General features: G+C 42.2%; 5 protein-coding genes across 6 annotated transcripts; all 5 read right to left on the bottom strand.

Annotated features, from left to right (window-relative positions):
- Nucleotides 1-125: 125 nt before the first annotated feature.
- Nucleotides 126-2,684, bottom strand: gnpda1 (glucosamine-6-phosphate deaminase 1). Of its 2 annotated transcripts, none has more exons than XM_040172710.2 (7): nt 2,235-2,684; nt 1,811-1,938; nt 1,351-1,452; nt 1,057-1,239; nt 733-917; nt 408-582; nt 126-287 (listed from the first exon to the last, which is right to left on the bottom strand). In XM_040172710.2, the coding sequence occupies exons 2-7, from the start codon at nt 1,932-1,934 to the stop codon at nt 226-228; spliced, it is 831 nt and encodes a 276-aa protein (XP_040028644.2). In that variant the 5' UTR covers nt 1,935-1,938; nt 2,235-2,684; the 3' UTR covers nt 126-225. The 2 variants fall into 2 exon arrangements, with proteins under 2 accessions (XP_040028644.2, XP_077958377.1); XM_078102251.1 differs by having other exon boundaries at nt 2,036-2,282.
- A 163-nt stretch (nt 2,685-2,847) lies between these two features.
- hspa4b (heat shock protein 4b) lies at nt 2,848-9,251 on the bottom strand. Its single transcript, XM_040172706.2, has 19 exons — nt 8,759-9,251; nt 8,086-8,143; nt 7,744-7,884; nt 7,381-7,503; nt 7,080-7,179; nt 6,819-6,952; nt 6,482-6,726; nt 6,293-6,369; nt 6,029-6,180; nt 5,803-5,909; nt 5,557-5,690; nt 5,154-5,338; nt 4,954-5,049; nt 4,538-4,693; nt 4,304-4,429; nt 4,083-4,190; nt 3,870-3,989; nt 3,588-3,749; nt 2,848-3,378 (listed from the first exon to the last, which is right to left on the bottom strand). Exons 1-19 carry the CDS (start codon nt 8,863-8,865, stop codon nt 3,190-3,192), a joined length of 2,520 nt encoding a protein of 839 aa, XP_040028640.2. The 5' UTR covers nt 8,866-9,251; the 3' UTR covers nt 2,848-3,189.
- A 548-nt stretch (nt 9,252-9,799) lies between these two features.
- Nucleotides 9,800-11,938, bottom strand: uqcrq (ubiquinol-cytochrome c reductase, complex III subunit VII). The gene is made up of 3 exons (XM_040172714.2): nt 11,844-11,938; nt 10,860-11,030; nt 9,800-9,981 (listed from the first exon to the last, which is right to left on the bottom strand). The coding sequence occupies exons 2-3, from the start codon at nt 11,011-11,013 to the stop codon at nt 9,887-9,889; spliced, it is 249 nt and encodes an 82-aa protein (XP_040028648.1). The 5' UTR covers nt 11,014-11,030; nt 11,844-11,938; the 3' UTR covers nt 9,800-9,886.
- Nucleotides 11,939-12,269: 331 nt separating this feature from the next.
- gdf9 (growth differentiation factor 9) lies at nt 12,270-14,976 on the bottom strand. Its single transcript, XM_040172708.2, has 2 exons — nt 14,461-14,976; nt 12,270-13,978 (listed from the first exon to the last, which is right to left on the bottom strand). The coding sequence occupies exons 1-2, from the start codon at nt 14,834-14,836 to the stop codon at nt 13,047-13,049; spliced, it is 1,308 nt and encodes a 435-aa protein (XP_040028642.2). The 5' UTR covers nt 14,837-14,976; the 3' UTR covers nt 12,270-13,046.
- Nucleotides 14,977-17,677: 2,701 nt separating this feature from the next.
- Nucleotides 17,678-20,004, bottom strand: sowahab (sosondowah ankyrin repeat domain family member Ab). Its single transcript, XM_040172709.2, has one exon. It carries the CDS (start codon nt 19,425-19,427, stop codon nt 18,174-18,176), a length of 1,254 nt encoding a protein of 417 aa, XP_040028643.2. The 5' UTR covers nt 19,428-20,004; the 3' UTR covers nt 17,678-18,173.
- Nucleotides 20,005-20,024: the final 20 nt, after the last annotated feature.

Genomic DNA, 20,024 nt, shown 5'->3' with positions numbered 1-20,024 from the left:
AAAAACCTCAACAGCATGATCTTAATCCACGAATGATAATTAGTTACTCAGTCACCTGAAGTTAATCCAAAAATGTAGATTGCTGTCAACAGTTTAACATTGGAACAATTGATGAATAGAACAGCTCAAGGTGCAACAGGATTGTTTTTTATTTGGGGGTCATCACTCTCTTTAAAGTTTTGAAAAAATGCCTTATGGATCAACAATTACGAGGACATGATAGCTTCAGTTCTTCTTTGGCACTGAGGGAAGTGTCTCCACCAGCCTGTTGTGAACGTGCATCATCCCTGAAGAAGGAGCAAGAATTTTTGCATTGCAAATATTCAGGTTTAATGCACACTGGGTTGCAATCTATGAAAAGTGAAATATAGGAGTCATGGCACTGCAGCTTTTTGATGTAGTCTCACCTTTGAAGTACTTTACAGTTTTGACCCGCAGTTCCAATGTGGCGTCTTCATCACACACAAAAACTGTCTGCGGGTGCTGCTGGAAAGCGGACACTGTCCACATGTGATTCACACCTTCCTCTATAGCTTTGTATAAGGCAAAGGCCTTGTGTGCTCCAGTGATGAGAATCAGGACCTGAGAATGAGATGAAAATATGACCCCCAGCCGCATCGTAGCGCATCAGAAAGATTCACTGAACAATGCACTGCTCTGCAAACTCAAAAACGTTGACAGGAATATGATCATTCGTACCAAATGGTTTGTTAAATCATCAAATCTTCTCACCTCTTTTGCGTCCATGACTGTGCCCACTCCCACCGTCAGTGCCATGGTCGGCACCTTTGAGAGATCTCCATCAAAGAATCGAGCATTGGCCACGATAGTGTCCTTTGCCAGGGTCTTCACCCTAGTCCTGGAAACCAGGCTTGAACCAGGCTCATTGAAGGCAATGTGGCCATCTGGTCCAATACCTGAGAGAACAGGAGTAGCCTTTGTAAGTGTCGTCACTACGTCAATCATTTCTGAAAAGTTACTTGATGCCAGAATGGGAAATCTGAAATGATGCAGTTGATTATGACACATTCACAATCAGCACTGGGATCTCCTGACCTCCGACAAAGAGCTCGATCCCTCCGGCAGCTGTTATCTTCTCCTCAAATGCTGCACACTCTGCTTGTAGGTCAGCGGCGTTGCCATCAAGGATGTGGGTGTTCTCTGCTTTTATGTCTATGTGCTTGAAGAATTGATTCCACATGAAGGAGTGGTAGCTCTCAGGGTGATCTCTGGGAAGTCCTGTACAGGATTTCAAAGGGTTTTTGTTTAATGACAGATCACAGGTTTAAATAATTCCTAAATGCCAAAGCATTATATGTGTTGAGAAAGAACGACAACAACAAGACGTACCTACGTATTCATCCATGTTGAAGGTTTTTACATACTGAAATGAGATTTGGCCCATCTTGTAGTACTCGATTAGTTTCTTGTAACAACCCATAGGGGTGCTTCCTGAAAACATGCAAAGGATTGTGTAGCAAAAGTAACATAGTATTTCAATTAAATGCGCATCAGTAGTTGTGTCTTTTACGTTTCCTTTCCAGTCACTTCCATGGTGTTATTCCCCAAATGAATGGGATTGCATTGCGTGTTTTGCTATATTTAGTGTTTACTGGCAACTATATATTTTAAACTTTGCAAAACAAAATTCGCATGGAGAAGACAAGTTAAAACATTATGACTGTTCAGACAGGTTCCATGCGACGTTGTGGTTTTTTTATTTAAGATTATTTTAATACGTGTATATATTATTTTTTTAATAATTTCCCCGTGCATTATTAAAACAAATGAACTTCCGGGTCCTACTCACCTGTGGGAAGCCCCAGGGTAAAAAATCTGTCCGGACCAGGTCGGAACAATAGGATCTTGTTTCTGATGTACTTTGCAGCCCACTCGCTGGCCTGCTCGTAGTCATTGAGGACGATCAACTTCATCGTCCTGGAGGGAAAAACACCAGAAAAGAGGAACGGGCCGTTTGTCTGAACGAGTTCAACCTCGAAGTAACACGATGACAAACCCACACCTTAAATCAGACCTTGGACTCATCAATCACACCCCTCGGTGGGAAACCAAGTCGCTTTTAATCAAGTCGCTTAATGCATTGAGTCGCTCAACGAGCTGCCAAAAAGTTCCACCACCAGTGGGACGAAAACGTGTTACCGTAGAGTCAGCGCCCCACCGACGCACGATGAACATATGGACATTGTTAAAGAAAACGTAAAATAAGCGTATACCTTGGAGGATGTGATCCGTGTCCGTTTTACTTGCAGCAGACGGAATCCGGGCGAGTCACGTGACTGCTGCTGTAGGATGCGGAGGTGACGCTCATTGGACGTCAGCTGATCATCGTGAGCTGAAGCTCCCTTTTCCCAGCTGGCTAATGTTTATTGGGAATTACGAAATATTAAAGCTGCGGATGTGTGTTCGTTTTTATTCCTCTAGTCAGATGGAAACATTGCACGTATTCGACTCGGGCAGAACATTTACGGTATTATATTCAAATTCCTCGGTGCATTTTTTAAAATTCTTACACAACTATTCGCCTTTTCCGTTTCATATTTTTCCCAAGATGCAACCTTACGTGATTTCAAGAGCTAGCAAGTTAATGTCACATAATTTACTGCACTTTATTGTAACAAACAATGTTCGCCTGAAAGCAGAACTATTTTAGAGAAACATCGGTCACGTGGTGTAAACCGCACGTGGGGTCAGTCACGTGGTGTAAACTGCTGCCATCTACCCCCCCCCAAATCCAGAGAAACAGGAGCTGTGCCTCAGTGGAGAGGAAGCAATGCCTTCGTGGAGCCATCGGGAATATTTGGCACAAAGTAAGAAACATGGTACAAGTGGTTTTAAGGAACTTTATTAAAACCATATTGTGACACAGACCAGAACACGTACAGGGCACACAACAGAAATAAATACCATTATGTGTACAGCGCTCATCGTCAAACAGGCTTATTGCGGCTGGCTTTAGATTTATGTTATCCAGAAGGAGAGGGCATGCTAGGTCATCAGACAGAGTTACCACCAGGAGCTGATCTCCGTTTGCTAATCACCCTTCCTGCTTTTTGACTGTGTAGTGCACTTCCTGAAACATTTAACCTGCTCTGATATACACCCAGGCTGCATCTCAATCTGAAACAACCAGCTCCCGTTCAGCTTTGCTTAGCGGGCCGTTGGGCGGCTTTAATCGAGGTCCATGTCAGGCTTGTTTTCTGAGCCAGGGTTCTCGGTCGCTGCTTTGCTGGCAGCTTCTTCCGGCGCTTTCTCCTGTCCGTTCACAGGCCCGTTCTGCTCGGCAGGGTTGTCTTCCTTGGGAAGCTCCACCTTGGGTTTGGGCTTGGTCACAATGGAGTTGCAAGCGGAGAACAGCTCCTGGACAAGGACACAAAAAAGGTAAATAATATTTGATAATAGTTTTATTGAAAAAGTCCTATCCTACATTTGTGTGGGAAGTCAAATCTACAACAGGATCTAGTCGTCCTGAGCAAGTTGCATCTATATTTTACATGTATGGGATTTTATTTGAGAGTCACTTTCTTTAGTACTTTGTTTTATGTTGTTCTCATGGAGAAGACACTCACCCTTGTTTTTGCTTCAATGTCTTTTACTTTGACGGAGGGATCCACTGTCAAGTTCTGTTTGCTTTGCTGGTTCATGGAGCTGTTCATCCACATCATTGCATCACTTGTCAGTTTGTCCACTTTCTTGACATCGGCCTCATCTAAATGGTCGTACTGCTCGTCCTGGATATCATAGGAGAAACAACACAATATTATGTTGTAAGCATTATTACTTTTATTGTATTCAAAAAGGTCAGCATTCTTACTTTTAAGTTTTTCTTCTTCTAAAGCATTTAGACGTACCTTCATTTTGAATGCTTCCACAAATTTCATGTACTGCTGGATTTGTTTTCCCAACTCCTCAAATGCTTTTGGTCTCATTTCGGCCTCGGTATACCTCTCCTTGATGGGCTGGCCAAGTTTCTGTTGCAAACATAAACACGCATGTCAGTTAAAGAAGTTGGTATCTCAACCCAACAACGGAGTGCAAAAAGTTGTTACTATAGAAACAATTACCTTCAACTCTGTCAGTTTGTCGATGTACACCTGTTTGGGTTGGTCCTCTCCATCTTCATACAGCCAGTTCTCGGTATCCTCCAGCTTTAATGACAGCGCATCTCGGTCCTGAAAATATGAAAAGGATTTCACACCATGTAAATGTGGAAGGCAAAACGTGCCGGGCGGTGACTGTATAGATGCTACCTTTAATCCACTTTATGAGCGACAATTATACTCACAGACTCACTGACAAACTTCTCCAGGACCCCGTGCAGCTTGTCCCTCATTTCGTACACATACTCCTCCACATAGTTCTTTGCGTCGTTTCTCTCCTTCTCCAGCTTGTCCTGCATGATCATCTTACCCTGAAGAGATTCCAAACAGCAAATATAACCACAAAACACTTCTAGATGGATTGAGTAATTAAAGACGGCAGAATTTTGCAATGCATGATAACTGAAAGATTTAGTCACCTCATTTTCAACAAACAGATTGAGCATGTCATCAGCCAGCTGCCACTGTGGACTGTTTTCAATCGGAAGCTCAACAACCTTTGTTTTGACTTTGGGCTTTTTGGCTTGTGGGGGCTGGTCGGACTTCTTCTCGCCTTTGCCCTCCTCTGTGGTGGTCTAAAAAGAGTAGAAGAATAGGCATAGTTGTTTAAAATGAGTCATGACATGTCTAGACCCAGCTGTTTATTGGAACATCTGTAGAGTTTCAAGAATCCACTCTTTACAGTGTCAATTCTTTTTTTTTGCAGATCTAATTAGAGGCATTGTAATACGATCGCTTTAAGTATGCTTAATGCCAGTAACATTCAGGAGGATAAGAAGTTGAATATCTTGCCTCTCCTAAAGAACATTTACAGGACAAAAGCTGAGCATCTTACATCCATCTCCTCATTCTCGCGGGGCGTCTTTTCTTCTGCTTCTTTCGAACCGTCTGCCTGACCCTGCTGCTCATCCTGATCGGTCTGCATTTTGCTCTGCAGGAGTCATTCAAAGCGTGTCATGTGGGAGATTTTTCTCAAAAATAAAACAAATAGTTCAAATACTAATCTGATGCTAGGTGTAAAAGAAGAATTGGTACCTCTCCCTCTTTCTCATTGGCGTGTTCCGTTTCCATGGGTTCCTCGGTCTCATCAGACTTCTGCACTTCAACCAGGGAGGCACTGGACACACTGAAGATACCGTGGATGTTCACCCGCACCTTGACTTTCACCTTGGAGCTCTCACCAGATGCCTGCGGGATAACCTTCTGGATGAGGAACTGACCTGTAGGAAAGTTAACAAGTATTACGGAAAATTTACCACGTAGAAAGGATCTAAGGCAGATGTGCCCGATCGGTCCATCACCAAGTCAGTGTCTGTAAATTGCCTGCCATTGAAAGAAAAACAGTAGTGGCAATTAGGGATCCTTGCTTACTGACTGATGAGGCTAGTTTTTTTTAAATATAGATAAATATATCACTTAGGAAGGTCTGGCCGCTTACCAATAGTAGGATCGGGGTAGCACAGCTCACTGGGCTTGTTGTAGTAGGCCTCCAGGGAAAAGGGCTCCTTCCTGTAGAAGGTCAGCACCTTGGAGAAAGGTGCTGCGTGGTTCATAGGAAACACCTCACAATCGCTGAAAAAAAATAATATTTCATAAAGATCTAAGCATTAAATAATCAAGACAAGGGACAGATAGGGAAAAATAATGGTTGATATTAAAATGTTTATTAAATGGTTTTTTTTACCTCAGACCTTCTTCTGCAGCTGAAGGCCATTTCAAGGAGATGGGATAGGTGACAACATCTGTGATCGAGAACTCACGCACTTTGAATGCAGGTGACAGGATTGCACACTGGAGAAGCACCACAGGATCAATAAACACAAAAAATACATCTCTTGCATGCATATAGTTACGTATTCAGGGGGGTGTTGTGACAATTTCTGTTGAGCATTCGGAGAGCTGTCACATACCTGCAGGGCACATCCTCTGGCCACAGCTTCGTCAGCATTCAGGGTGGTGTTCAGCTCCTTCCCAAAGAATTTGCTAATCCTCTCTTTGACTGCTGGGATCCTGGAAGCTCCTCCCACAATCTCTACTGCATAGATATCTTCCCTTTTCAGTTCTATTGGAACACAAATGTAGTATTGTCAGCACACAGATCAAGACATGCATGGATTCAAGTTATAAAACTGATTGAATAAGAAAGCACAACAACTGGGGGAAATTATACTCACTAGCGTGTTCCAGCAGATTCTGCAGTGGAGCCTCAATTCGGGCGAGAATATCAGCACACATCTCTTCAAACTGACCCCTTGTGAAACAGAACAGGTAAACTTGCAATTAAAAAATGTATATTCCACATAAGACACGGTAGTTAGGAGCCATGGATACTAAAAGCTAGAAATGTGTTCTTGCTTGTCTACCTGTTCATCTTTCCAGAGACGTCAATGTCATTCATTAAGCACTCGATGTTAAACGGCAGGTCAGAGGAGTTTGCACTCATCACTCTTTTCAGTTTTTCACACTCCTGGTAAACCCTGATCAGAGCCCTGGGCCTGGACTTGACATCAATCTTGTACTTCTTGCTAAAATCCTCACAGAAGTACCTCACCAACATCTCATCAAAATCCTTTCCTCCCAGCTCGGGGTCACAAGCTGTAGAAAGGACCTGGGAGGCAAAAAGGAGAAGAGGGAGTAGAATGCATAAGACAAAGCCTCTGGATGTTAATGAATGATTGGTATGTGGCTTCAGCTGCACACCTTGACTTTGCCCTTATTAAAGGCGCACACTGATGTCTGGTATCCAGAATGGCCCAGGTCCACAAACACTACATTTCTGGGCTTCTCCTCCGGAGCCGGGAGATCCTGTTTGTAGATCCCATATGCCAGTGCAACTGAAATGAAAATTGTTCAATTATTAATGACATGTGCTGCAATTATTATGTGGCAATTATGTTAACAATCATTGACATGCACAACCTTGCCCGTGCCCCCCCCCCCCAAAAAAGGACATGTACAGACCTGCAGTCGTCTCATTCATCAGCCTCAGGCAGTTGAGACCGGCGATCTGAGCAGCGTCTACTACTGATCTCCTCTCAGCATCCGTGTAGTAGCAGGGAACCTGGTCACAATGGAGTACAGCAAGTATTTGATTTAGACTGATCTAGAAATGTAGATGTGGAGAGGACTGACAACAAATGTGACGAGGAAACAAGTTAAAACAACATTTGAGGGTGGAACGTTTAATCTTTTCTTACCCCCCCCCTACTTATCAAGGTAAAGAACTGCATACAAAATAGGTGCCTTAATATGAAATACTCACAGACACAACACAGTCTGCCACAGGCTTCTTGAGCGCATGCTCCGCTGTCTCCTTCAGCTTCGTCAGCAGCATGGCGGTGACCTGTTCAACGCTGAACACCTTCTCCTCCTCCATGTAGTTCACCTTTAAAAACCATCACTCAGTTTTATAGTCATACAAAAAAAAAAAAAACATACTAATAACTTAGAGCTTCCATACCCAAAAGATTGTGGAAAAAAAGTATTGTAGGTCACTGTAAAAAACAGCATCTAATGTAAATATGAATCAACTGTATAATCCGGTGTGTGTTTGTTGTATTATCTTTACCGTGTGTGTTTTTTCTAATCCCATAATTTAACTGTAAATGCCCATCAATCTCCTCACCTTGATGCCAGTTGTTCCTGTGGGCATTTGTACAATATCATAGACCAAACTGTTTTTGAGGCGCTGCACGTAGGGATCCGTAAACGCCCTGCCATGAAGCCTCTTGAACCCTTGCACTGTGTTCTTGCAGTTTGTGACGATCTGTTGGACAACAGAAAAGTAACTTTTGGATCAAATAAACACATACACACCTAAAAATATAGAATCCATTCCTGGTGCTGACTTGGACGTGTGCAGTATCCATGCCTGGAGTTGTTTATGCTCATTATCAAAGCTATGGTTACTTCCACAGGTTAATTATAAGATATCCAGTGTTACATCTACTGCTGTATATAATCATACCTGGCTTTTAGCCGCAGCACCAATCGCTCGATTGCGGGGTCCAAAGGAAACGCATGCTCTAAAGAGAGAAAACACAATCCTTGTTCAACAACATCATATTCTTAGAACAATACAGCTTCGTTATGTATGCTTAACCCGGAACAAAATGGCACCTGCTTGTAATGACTAATACACGAAATAATATAAATACGGTTTACATTATTAATGCAACTAGATCTATATTGCCTCCTTCCTCGGGTCATTGGTGGGAAAACGATGGTGCAATGGCTTGAAAAATCCGTTTGACAGGCGCGATACGGCCTCCTCCCGTCATGCGCTCATTCATGCCTCCAGTGAAAATAAAACCAGCACCTGACCGAGCAGGTTACTTATGTAGATTATCTCGAGGCCATTTGATAAAACGCCACTAGAACAGAATACATCGTTTGATGTGGTCTGATGGTTTCTTTAAACCAACAATAGGGGCCGTTTAAGCTAGCATTAGCTTTAGCACTCACATGCCGTTTCCTGTTTCGAAACCCGTTAGCCAGCTAACTAGCATCCTACGTAGGGAGGCAGCGAGACGACATATTATGATGAAAGAAAATATTGCATTATGTCACATCCGTACCTGCGGTCTCGGGGCAGTTATACAACACAGAGCGTACACAATAACGTATTGACTTGTACTTACGGTGTACATCGGTCGCTGTATTCATTAGCGACCGTTTCAATCCCCCCGGCTCTGGCTACCGCTACATAGCAGTTCAGGAACCCGACGTCAAATCCGACAACCGACATTTTCACTAGCTAACGGAACCGCGCGGACTACAATAAGCACAAGGAAGACCGGAAATATAAGACACTGCTGAGAAACGACGGCAGGCTACGGTAGGTTTGAGTCAGCGGACTGAGATGCACCCTCTTTCTTGTTCCATGAAGCTGGACAAGCAGCATGCGGTGCGCCGGCTGAGAGGTGAGAGCCTTCAAGAATTTTCTCTGTCCCACCGACCAATAGCACGCGACTGCGCAGCACGACAAACCGCTGTCACGCGCCCCCTGGCGGCGAGGAACTACAATGGCAGCTTCGGATCAGTGTGGACTTTAGATCAATGTGCCGGGTTGTCCTGTGGATACAGGAAGATAATGGCGAAGCCGTCATCGCCAATGGACAACACCTTCCGCCCCCGTGCAGGACGGCCGGGCTACTTTCTGCAGCGCCATCAGCGACTAAGCGTTATTCTCTACATGTAGTGTCTGTATTAATCAATACTTATGTATATAGAATATTTCATTTGTCTGTTATTACTGCTATTTGTAATTGTTTTTAGTATATCTCATGTGCACTTTACCCCTTTGCTGCTGCGATCATGTACATGTGACTGCTGCAGGACAAATAAAGGACTCAACAATAAAACATTTCAAGCTTTTTAGTTGGACCGTATCGCTAAATTCCCTGTCATGTTACTTTCTTTAAAATGTCAGAAAACCTCATTCTGATCACTCTGATTCCACGGTGGCCTCCCCCCCACACACTATCCAAAAATCCATCAATAAAAACATTGACAGAGAAAAGGCAAATCATGCAAACTAACGTGCACAAGCATTTTTGTTTGAATGAAAAAAATGTGGGTTTATTAGTTCTGTGTAAAAGGAAATATGCATTCATGTGATTAAATCAATACAAATTGATTGCGGCAAACAAAGATGGATGAAGTGAAGCAATTGAGACTACTTTCACATAAATATTTTTGATCTTTATTGGTGAAACATACAGCTGGAATTAATAACAGAGGGTTGTTTTCATAAAGGCAGCAGGAGTTCATTCGTCATTCTCAAAGTCAGCAAGATTCTTCTTTTTGCCTTGCTCGTGGACACTGTTGCCCCAGGTGTATGTCAGGTACATGAGGGTCATTGCTGCAATGGCAAAATCATTTAAAACAAATTAGCACCAGGAGCATCTTTTTATTGAAGTTAGTCACAACTGTCAGTGAAATCTTAATACAGACTGTTAAATATAACATAACAAATAGAGATCCTGAAAAAAACAATGATTAATAACCACATTTGTCAAATCTAATTCAATCAGACATTACACATTATCTACACCAGCATTCTTTTTTTTGCAAATACCCATTTTTGCTATGGTCAGTCAACCAACAAAACAAGTTTCAAGCAGATTCATACAAAACACAAAATACTTTTATTATATACACAATACTATTTTTTTTAAATATTGGAATTAAACGTATAATAGTAACAGCAAAGACAGATGCTGCCTGTAACTATGTGCATGCCCTTGTCATTTGCAAGTCTCGTCGCAGTCTGCTCTTTTTACAATCAGCGACTTATCCGGAACACACAGCAGGATCTGGGGTCAACACAGGTAACAGTCATGTGACTTGGCCGCGGCCCAGATCCCAGTCACTTGTAATGACGTTCAGGATTCTTGCATAGATGTAGCAACGGATTGTATTCATAACATCCACTCCTATCTGAAAACCAGAATTACTTTTGCTATCTATACCCCATTTCAGTATGACATGTTTAGTAGTAATCATAACTTTATAGATGGTTCAAAAACGAAAAGGTTTTCTCTTGCCATTTATTTGAATATCAACATCAACTATTATCAAGAGTCTCATGCTCTTTATAACATTTAGTTTTTTTGGTTATTGTCTTGTTGACATTTAGATTCTGTCACCATATCTCAATAAATTAATCTGAAGTGTAGGACCACTGGCTCTGAATGTAAAATACGAATATACTGGATAAAATTTCTTTTTTAAACTTACGGGGGGCAACTTTGAAGAAAGAGGCTGTGACCCGTCTCCACACATTGGGGATTCCCTTGGAGAAGTAGTTGGGGAAAGCCCTCTGCTCAAAGGGTGACAGACTGTATGTGATTATGTGGCGGATCTTGGCCAAGTCTCCGAAGTGGCGGCCCATGTTTACAGAGAGGTGAGCTGAAATGAGAAGACATTTACTCATGGTAATTCAACATTGTAGTTAATGGAAATATTCTGTGCTTATATTATGTTTAGCCTACAGGCAACGTCTTTTGGGCTTTAAATTTACATTAGTAGAACGCGAACACACAAATTATCTAGAATCAGTTTGAAAACGTATCACTTTTTTTCAATGGGATGAGGAACAATTATTTCTAGTCTTAACATTCAACCTGTTGTGGTTATAAATAGGCCCGATAAACAACTTCAGACTACACAACTTGGGTTCACTGTATAGCCCGTCTGTTTTCAGCTAAATCAGCTACAACGACACGAGCGAATTTATTTAACACGGGGTTAAATTATCTTTGACTTTTCAATTATCTTTATGCTTCTCCTTACATTACTTGCTGAATAGTACATGATTATAGGTGTATGCGATTGCTCCATATCAGCTTTGATTGGTCAGTGACGTTAATTATGTAACCTTCCAGACAGTTCACATAAATAGGTGTAAATTTGTAACATTACTACAAGCGTAAGGAAGAAAGACCATATGATTGAGAAACAGTTGATCAAACGTTAAACTAGGTTTAGAGACCGCAAGATGAACTACTGCTAAGGGTGATAGCTAAAGGCTAGCATCGCCAGCTAACGTTAGCTGCTAAGGTCATTGAAACGTTTTCTTTATTGGCACGTTGACGCATTAGTTTCACGGAAAGAACAGAGGAAACTTTGGGGACTCCCACTACAATAAACCAGCTAAATATCACATAAAGATGGCAATAGAAGCTTAAAGAGGCCAAATGACACCGTGACATTTAAGCTTACCGTGCTGCTTCAAAACAGTATCTCCTGGTGAAGTTCCGGTGTCCTTCGCTTTTTATTCAGGCACCGGTTGGTTGCTACACTGCGGACGTCATCGCCCCCTGGTGCACTGGAGCGTCGTTACGTTTCATCAATCAACCAGTTTGGTCTGCAGTGGTTCTGGTTCCTGGCCAGTCATTATAGGCTACCATTAAATATCTCCGCAACCGGAGATTGATATCGGGGTTAAAAGTGAAAGCGTGAGGGGGTTGAGGCTTCACATGGATACGATGCATAGAAGAATACATATTCATCTGCGGGACAATTTAGAGTCAATAAATGTCCCACTTTACTCTCCTCTGCAAGAATCTAAATCTGTCTTTTCACTTAGTGCATAATTATTTACCCCATTTTCAACAAATATTTACAGACAGCTGTATGCAGACAACATTTATGCATGTTATTTTATTTTCAAACTTCTCAGACGAGTATTTTTTTCCCCAGTGAATTCATTCAATTTGCATAAATATACATGATATTCATTTCACATTCAACCGTACAATTTCATAGGTATGTGCTAAATTCATACATATTGAGTCACGCAGTGACCACAAGTAATAAATACACACGGAACCCTTGACAACTGTCATTCTGGACATTATGTAGTCAGCTGCCATTTAGACAGTTGTCTCTAAATCCCCGAGAATAAAATGATATGTAAAAGGTTTTATAAGGGTTTGTGAATGCTTTTTTCCATCTTTTGACAAGAACAGGGCTACTAAAACTTAGTTAATGTGATAAATTAAAGAATGACCAGCAACATAAAATTAACAAAAATAGAACTTAAATAAATAGAAACAAAATCATACACTAATTTTTTTTCAAGTGCGTCATATTAAATATTATGTGCAGTAAGTCAAAGAATAGGATGCGTTCACATCCTTTCTTTCTCACACCTTAACAAAACAGAAAAAAAACACATTTTCACGAGGATAAAATACTTTTTGTTTAAGTTAACAAACATGATTAACCACACCTGCTCCAGATCGAACTTCATCCACAACAATTTTATAAAAATCATGGAATCACTGATCCTGTTCAGACTATTCAAAACTTGTGATGACTGTTGAGGTTTGTGGTGATGTTCTATTCAGCCTGTAAAGAAAAAAAAAAAAGGAAGGAAGGAAGGAAGGAAGGAAGAAAAGCCCGGACTTGTCGGTAGCTGGCTTAGCGACATGTGCATCTGGTGGCCACCATGTCTTCAAACTCCTTGTAGACATAGGAGCCGTCCTCTTCAAAGATCATGACACTCAGGGGGCTGTAATGGGAGGGAATGCACGAGGGCCTGGGCACAGACGAGTCCAGTTTCTCATAGATGATGTTTTGCACCATGGTGTGCATAGGTGAGCCGTAGAAGAAGCCTATGGTCCTCGGGCAGATGCCTCTGCAGTACCTCGGGTTGTACTTTGGTGGGAAAACAATCCAGTGATCCAGTTTGAGCTGGCTGAATCGCACCCTGAAATCATACAAGGCACAGTCGCTTGTCTGAAATTCAGAGCTCGGTAGAAGCTCCGGCAGCTGGATGTCCAGACCTTTATCGCCCAGCTTGCTCTTATGGGATTCCCTCTTCCATCTCCGCTTTCGCCCCACGCTCTGCTCTTGTTTGAGGACCATCTGCTCGTTATATGCGTTGGCCACAGCATCTGGCCTTCGGCCCGCTTTGGCATCGACTGGAAACTGCTGGTGAGCAATTCTGCTGGTGTCATGGAGGTAAAGAAGTAGGAGAGGGGACCTCAGGGTGAACTTCAGTGGGGCTTTGCGCCAATCACCACTGGCTCTTTGTTCCCCTGGACAGGTGACGTTGATGAGCAGGCGCAAATTCTTCTGAAACTTCAAGAGAGGCCGGAGAAACAAGGTGACGTCGACCTCCACCCAGTTCCTCCTGCTGTTTGAGTCTGTGCCGACAGTGAAGTTCACAGCGTGATGGACCTCAGGACACAGCGGACACTGGTTTGAATGCTCCTGCTCCCCAAGACTCAGGTAGCATACGGAGTTGACAGGTGCAGCGTGGTCAAAATTGTACAGCAGGGCGGACTTCAGAAGCTGTTCCTTTCCTCTTACTTGATCAACGCTGTAGGAAAGATCCTGCATAAAGTTCCCTGAAGAAGCAAATGAGAAACCATGAAGGCACCATTCCATGTCAGTCAAACAAACGGCCACGATTATATTCAATTTCAATCCAGAGTAAACATGCTCAGCTTGTACTGATGCCTTTACAACACAATGAATGTTTTAAAAGAAGCGCCACAGGTAAAAAAAAAAAAAACCCAAAAGAAAAATAAGGCAGATAAGTCTGTTTGGAGACATTTCTCAAAAGCATAATTGACAGAGAAAAACTGCATTAAATAGATAATGTAAAACCAAATGATTCTTCTTAGGTCATATATTTTAATCAAGTTTTACTTTTTATTAACAGTAGTCATCACTAGTAGTACCTTAACTAAATCTTCACAAACACAGATTAGAAATATTTGTCCATATGGCACAAAATAGTCAAATAAAATATTAGTCCATGAAACAAAGAACTCTCTCAGGCCTCGGCACTGTAGCATCACAAAGTGTGTGAGGTCAAGTTGCTCACCTTTATCACTTTCTGCCAGACATTCATCTTGCGGCTTAATGAGCCGGACGGTGTTGTAGATTGTATCCCCGTCCAAACTCCTCTGCACCCTGGAGGACTTCTTGTAAACCTCCGTCAGATATTCCATGTACTTGTGCTCGGGTTTCATCCTTCTCTTCAACTCGGGGTTCCACCTGGACCCTCCGTGCTCCGCCAGGGCCTTCAGCAGCGGGGAGAAGATGCTGCCGTACGGGTAGGAGAAGTCGCCCAGGTGGCGCAGCGCATTAGAGGCAGCCAGAGAAGCTCTGGCCAGCGGGCAACTGCAGGTGACCAGCAGCAGAAAGAAAATCGTGCGAGAAAAACGAAGTACCGCCGACATTCTCATTGGTTGTTTCATGGTAAATAACGACACCAGGCAAAGAGTCTCTCCTCTGAGAACTCGAGGTAAACAGGACCCGAGGCACGTGGTGCTGCGCAGCTGTTTGCAATCAAGGCTATCTCTCGACTTTCTCAGGTAAAGACACGGATTTTGTAACTTCAAATTCAGGCTGGATATTACATTCAGCAAGTTTTTTTTAAAAAGCGTTAAGTAGTGCCTTGATTATTATTTCGAGTTTTACATTAGTGCAAAACTCAAAATAATATGATTACAATTAAGATTTTGAAAGCAAAACTACAAAAAGTTATTTAAAAAAATATTTTCTCCCAAGCATAGATACACACAAGATCACAAAAAAGGACCCTTAAGAGACCGATTGTCCGCTGTTATTTTTAATACTAACACTGCTTTTTCATCGTAGGCTAACTCAATTTTAGCTACCTTAAAGTCTACTTTAGTTAGCGTTGTATTATTGTCCCCTAATATTTAACCCCAAAAAAGGAAACCTTTATAGATTTTGGAGATAACGTTTTGAAATATCAACTGACCGTTGGGTGTATCAGAAGAATAAAATTGGTGAGTTTTTGAGGGTTACATTTTTGAGAGTAGCTAAGCTAGTTAGCTAGCTGGCTTAGTTGCTAACCGCTAGTTAGCATCCAAATTCAGTTACAGTTAAAGCTAACGCAATGTTATATCAATAGCTAAACTGACCATTACTGATATATAGTTATTTTTTATAATTTGCTATTACATTTTATAGTTCTACTATTTTATTTATTTAGTATAAACTATGTATACGTTAGCATTATTTGAGTATTTGTAACCCTTTCATGAGAAGCTGAATAATATGCTATTGTGGATTTATTACATGTTAACTCATTTGAAAATGAAAACCTGTAAAACCTGATGTTAACATTTCACACTAACTAGCTTTAGCCAAAGCTATCAACTAATGTTGCTGTTGTTTTAACGTTTGTATGTAACAATGATATTTTCCAATTATTAACGTGAACTTACAGTCTAAGGAATAGACTTTTGCATCGCTAATGGTATATTATTTTTAGTTTTGCAGGTAATGTTACATAATTAACTCATTTTATAGAAAATAACTACTCAACAATGTTTATTCCTGAAAATGACAGAAGCCTAACTACTGTAAAGTTGCTGACCACCAGAGGGCAGACATTACACTCACCCTTTTTCAATCTTTCCAACCCCACAAAGTCGTTTCAATTCTATGAAAATACAGTTTCCATAATATGAATAAGCCATGTCCGGTACTGTCTGTAAAAAATCATCTACACTATACGAAATGTATTAGGAGGTCTAAAATCAAAATAAAGACTTTATGAATACATTTAGGAATCTTATGTTTTGGAAAAAGCTGTAATTGGTGCTCATTTTTTTAAACAGATTGTTAGTGTTTATTATAATGACTGCTGCTGTAGCACTTAAATTGTACTTGTAACGTCACTCATCTATAGCAAATTGTAAACTGGCTTATTTGAGGAAATTGCACTTTCTTGTTTCTTGTTCTCCTGAGTTTGTACCCTATGGTTGAATGCACTTATTGTACGTCGCTTTGGATAAAAGCGTCCGCTAAATGAGATGTAATGTAATGTAAATGTAATGCTGTAAACCAGTGAAGTTCCATTATCATGCTATCAGCATAAGTTTTTTCTACCATTTTTGCTGCGATAGGTTTGGACAGGGGATAGAGGGGCGGCACGGTGGCGTGGTGGTTAGCACTGTCGCCTCACAGCAAGAAGGTCCTGGGTTCGGCTCTGCCCAGTGGCCTTTCTGTGTGGTGCATGTCTGCATGTTCTCCCTGTGTCTGCGTGGATTCTCTCCGGGTACTCTGCCTCCTCCCACAGTCCAAAGACATGCTCTAGGGATTAGGTCAATTGGGGACTTTAAATTGCCCGTAGATGTGTGAATGGTTGTATGTCTCTGTGTTAGCCCTGTGATTGGCTGGCGACCAGTCCAGGGTGTATCCCGTCTCTCGCCCGAAGTTGGCTGGGATGGACTCCAGCCCCCCTGCGACCCTGTGTGCAGGATAAGCGGTTTGACAATGGATGGATGGATGGAAGGTTTAAATTATTAGGCCAAAATTCTTGCAAGGTTGTTAAAAAAGGGTGTTTTCCATTTTTTACTGACAGGAAATGATACAGAGCTGGCCCCCTTTACTGTATTGTTGGACAGTTTTTAAAACTGGAATTTTTTGTGTGAAGGAGGATTGTAACCACACATGATATTTTAGTTACATCGCAAAGTTTTTGTGTTGGGATTGCACACAATGCAGTCTACTTTGTTGAATTGTCGGTGTGCGTGCAACTGTCCTCTGTGGGAATCATTATGCAAGCAGCGTCCACATAACAAGACAAAGGACATTGTTCTGGCACCGTTTTGCTTATGGCTTCATTGTCTGAGCTTCAACAGCTTTCATGTCATCTAGGACGTTTTTTCTTTCATCTGAAAAAAGGCCATTCATTCCTCAATGTCTGCTTGACCGGTTAAGATCTTTTTTAAAGGGGCTCATAGTCTTCTCCTTAAAGTTTGGTTCTTTCCCAACTTAAAAAAAAAAAAACTAAAATTGTATCTTTTTAAATTATAATTGTTTTGCAGTTCATGGTCAATCATATAACAAACTAAGAAATCATATCTACTTCAATGATTGATTACAAAATGGTATGTAGGGTATAGCTCATAATGACCTATTTAGATCCTTTTTTTTTTTCCCCGATTAGCATGTCATTCAGTAGAGCGAAACCCACGTTGTCCTACAAAGGGAGGCCTTTCCCGTCCATTACAGCCCTCAGTTCTCAAAGAGGATGATAAAAGAGACATTGCACCACCCAGACTGGTCGCCAAAGGTCTTTGCTTTTACTTAAGTTTAGAGGTACTGTTGCTTTTTCAAAATATTACCACTTTTTCTTTCTACAAAAGTATCTGATATTTACTTTGTATCTTTGCCAAGAACTTGCATCATATGCTGTGCACATGGGGGGTCTGTTTTCATATTTTATCACACTTCAGTTTCAAAAGGTAAAGTCTAAGATTTATTACACATCTGGTAAGATATGTGTGAATATCACACTGTTATTGCTCAGAAAAATAAATTAAATTAGTTCAAAATAACATTAATTGTTAATGCATAAAACAACTAACGAAAGAGAAGAAATTCGATTTCAAACAACATTCATCAATAGCACAAGAAGCAGTAGAAGAGAGGCGCAAAGATAAACAATGGTTTGCCTTTTTCTAATATTATTGAAATACACAAACTAAGACAGTTTTGTCTGCCCACATTTTAATATTGTCCACATCAAAGCCTCTTTTGTCGTTGACGTAATTCTCACCCGTCATGAGCACATTTTGTTGTTGTTTTTTGTTTCTTGTGAGGCTGGAACAGTTTACTAATTGTGTTGAAGCCCTTCGTGTGCTCATCGTATTCCGTCTTCTCCCTGTACTCGCTCGGCTGAAGTCCTCCCATGAGTGCTCTGACCTCCGCTGACACAGCGTCGCCGAGGTAATGGGAGGCCTTCTTGCCGTCATGATCTCTTTCATTCACATTTGCCCCATAACGTTGCACCAGCAGCGCCGCGACCTCGCCGTGCCCATGCATGGCCGCGATGTGCAACGGTGTGTATCCTCCATGTGCTTTGCTATTGATGTCGACATAAGTGCCTCTTCTCCTCGGGGTGTCCACCAGCCTGTGGATCATCTCGCTGTTGCCGTTCTTTGCTGCCCAGTGCAGCGCCGTGAAGCCCGACATGAAGTCTTTCTTCTGTGCCAACCGAGTGTCCTGCAGCAGCAGACCATACATCTGCCCCCACAGTCCGGCAGCACACTTTACCAACCACTCGTGAGCTAATGGCTCCAGAGGCACAGACTCCGAGTACTTTGCCTCCTCTCTCCTGTTTGGGGGCCTCACCAGGGGGAAACCTGGGGTTTGCGTGTCTGTCATTGGGTTTTTCCAACACCGAGGGTCACTCAGGGACCCCTTATTGCACGCTGGGGGGTCGGGGTCGCGAGTCTGCACTGATGGTGTTGAAACGTCGGTCAGCGACGCGATTGGTTCGCCTGTCCAGAGATCCGGACGCCCTCTGGGACGTGACCCGATCTGCGGACCTGGCGCAGCGTCCCGCGCGGGGAATTTGACCGCTACCACAGCGAACACGGCTCCGGATGTCCTCGCTTTGATCGTCTGAACTGCGGGGATATTCGTGACTTTGACGGGGGTGGAATCCGGTCCGGGTCGAGGGACCGGGGAACCGGTCGGGGGACTGTCGTCCACCCGCGTTCCCTGCGCGCCATCCCGCGCCGCTTCCTTCACAAAATCCTGGTATCTCTTCTTCGCGACCACGAACTTTACCCCGTCGATCTGTTTCACCACCGCGACGCTGTTCACCAACTTCTTGAAGAGGTCCCTATTGCGCTGCTTCTCCGCCGGATCGCCGCCGTGGATTTGTCTCCTGAAGTGGTTCACAAGCTCCGAGTTCCTCACTTTGCCTTCGCGCTCCAGCAAAAAAGACAAAAGAGATTCTTGGGTCAAAGACATTTTGTCTTCTCCTTTTTTGTTTTTATGTCCGGAAAGGAGTTCGGACATGCGACCGTGTAACCGATGTTTTGGATAATGCCGGGTGGGGGGGTACAGGGGAGGGGGGGAGGAGGGGGGGGGGGGATCTTTCCGTTGTCCTCCTGCAGCTTCCGGCGCTTCCTCGACAAAAAATGCACGTCTTTCCTCCTTAAACGCTCAGCGGCTTGAAAAGTGGATCAATATCATAGCCGATATGAAGACACTCATTTGTTTTTATATGTATCGTGCATTTACATGATTACAATATGGCCATTGTAAAAGTGAATGTAAACGATAAAAATAGTACAGTAGTTTATAGTTTTAACTGAGCATTTTTCATTTTCTGTTATACTTATGACCACGTTATTTTCATCTCGTCACTTAGCCTCAGGAGTAGTGTTTCACGTTATTCTATTGTATTTTACACAGATAAATGTGTACAGTAAGCATTCATTTTGAATTCCTTGTTACATTAGATAATAACCAGAATCAGCTCCATTGGGTGAATACAACATGTCAGTTAAACTTACTGTATGCTTTCAATTTACTTACACAGTAATACAGATACAGCTTAAAAAACCCCTCGAAGAAACACAAAATTAAAAAAAAAACATTTAGCCAATTCTA

Source organism: Gasterosteus aculeatus, chromosome 4 (genome assembly GCF_964276395.1).
Source record: "Gasterosteus aculeatus chromosome 4, fGasAcu3.hap1.1, whole genome shotgun sequence".
Lineage (NCBI taxonomy): Eukaryota > Metazoa > Chordata > Actinopteri > Perciformes > Gasterosteidae > Gasterosteus > Gasterosteus aculeatus.
Note: the sequence above shows the minus strand (reverse complement) of the source record. Positions and strands in the feature narration are given on the sequence as shown.

Excerpts from the sequence above, each read along its gene's own strand:
- uqcrq (XM_040172714.2), bottom strand. The coding sequence starts at position 11,013 with ATGGGCCGCCACTTCGGAGACTTGGCCAAGATCCGCCACATAATCACA. Across the intron at positions 9,982-10,859 it reads TTTCTTCAAAGTTGCCCCCC|CAATGACCCTCATGTACCTG; the intron begins GTAAGTTTAAAA and ends TTGCCATTGCAG.
- gdf9 (XM_040172708.2), bottom strand. The coding sequence starts at position 14,836 with ATGAAACAACCAATGAGAATGTCGGCGGTACTTCGTTTTTCTCGCACG. Across the intron at positions 13,979-14,460 it reads TCTGGCAGAAAGTGATAAAG|GGAACTTTATGCAGGATCTT; the intron begins GTGAGCAACTTG and ends TTGCTTCTTCAG.
- hspa4b (XM_040172706.2), bottom strand. The coding sequence starts at position 8,865 with ATGTCGGTTGTCGGATTTGACGTCGGGTTCCTGAACTGCTATGTAGCG. Across the intron at positions 5,050-5,153 it reads CCAATGAGAAAGAGGGAGAG|AGCAAAATGCAGACCGATCA; the intron begins GTACCAATTCTT and ends TGACTCCTGCAG. Across the intron at positions 3,990-4,082 it reads ACAAACTGACAGAGTTGAAG|AAACTTGGCCAGCCCATCAA; the intron begins GTAATTGTTTCT and ends TGTTTGCAACAG.
- gnpda1 (XM_078102251.1), bottom strand. Across the intron at positions 1,240-1,350 it reads CAACATGGATGAATACGTAG|GACTTCCCAGAGATCACCCT; the intron begins GTACGTCTTGTT and ends AATCCTGTACAG. Across the intron at positions 288-407 it reads AACTGTAAAGTACTTCAAAG|GGATGATGCACGTTCACAAC; the intron begins GTGAGACTACAT and ends CTCCTTCTTCAG.
- sowahab (XM_040172709.2), bottom strand. The coding sequence starts at position 19,427 with ATGTCCGAACTCCTTTCCGGACATAAAAACAAAAAAGGAGAAGACAAA.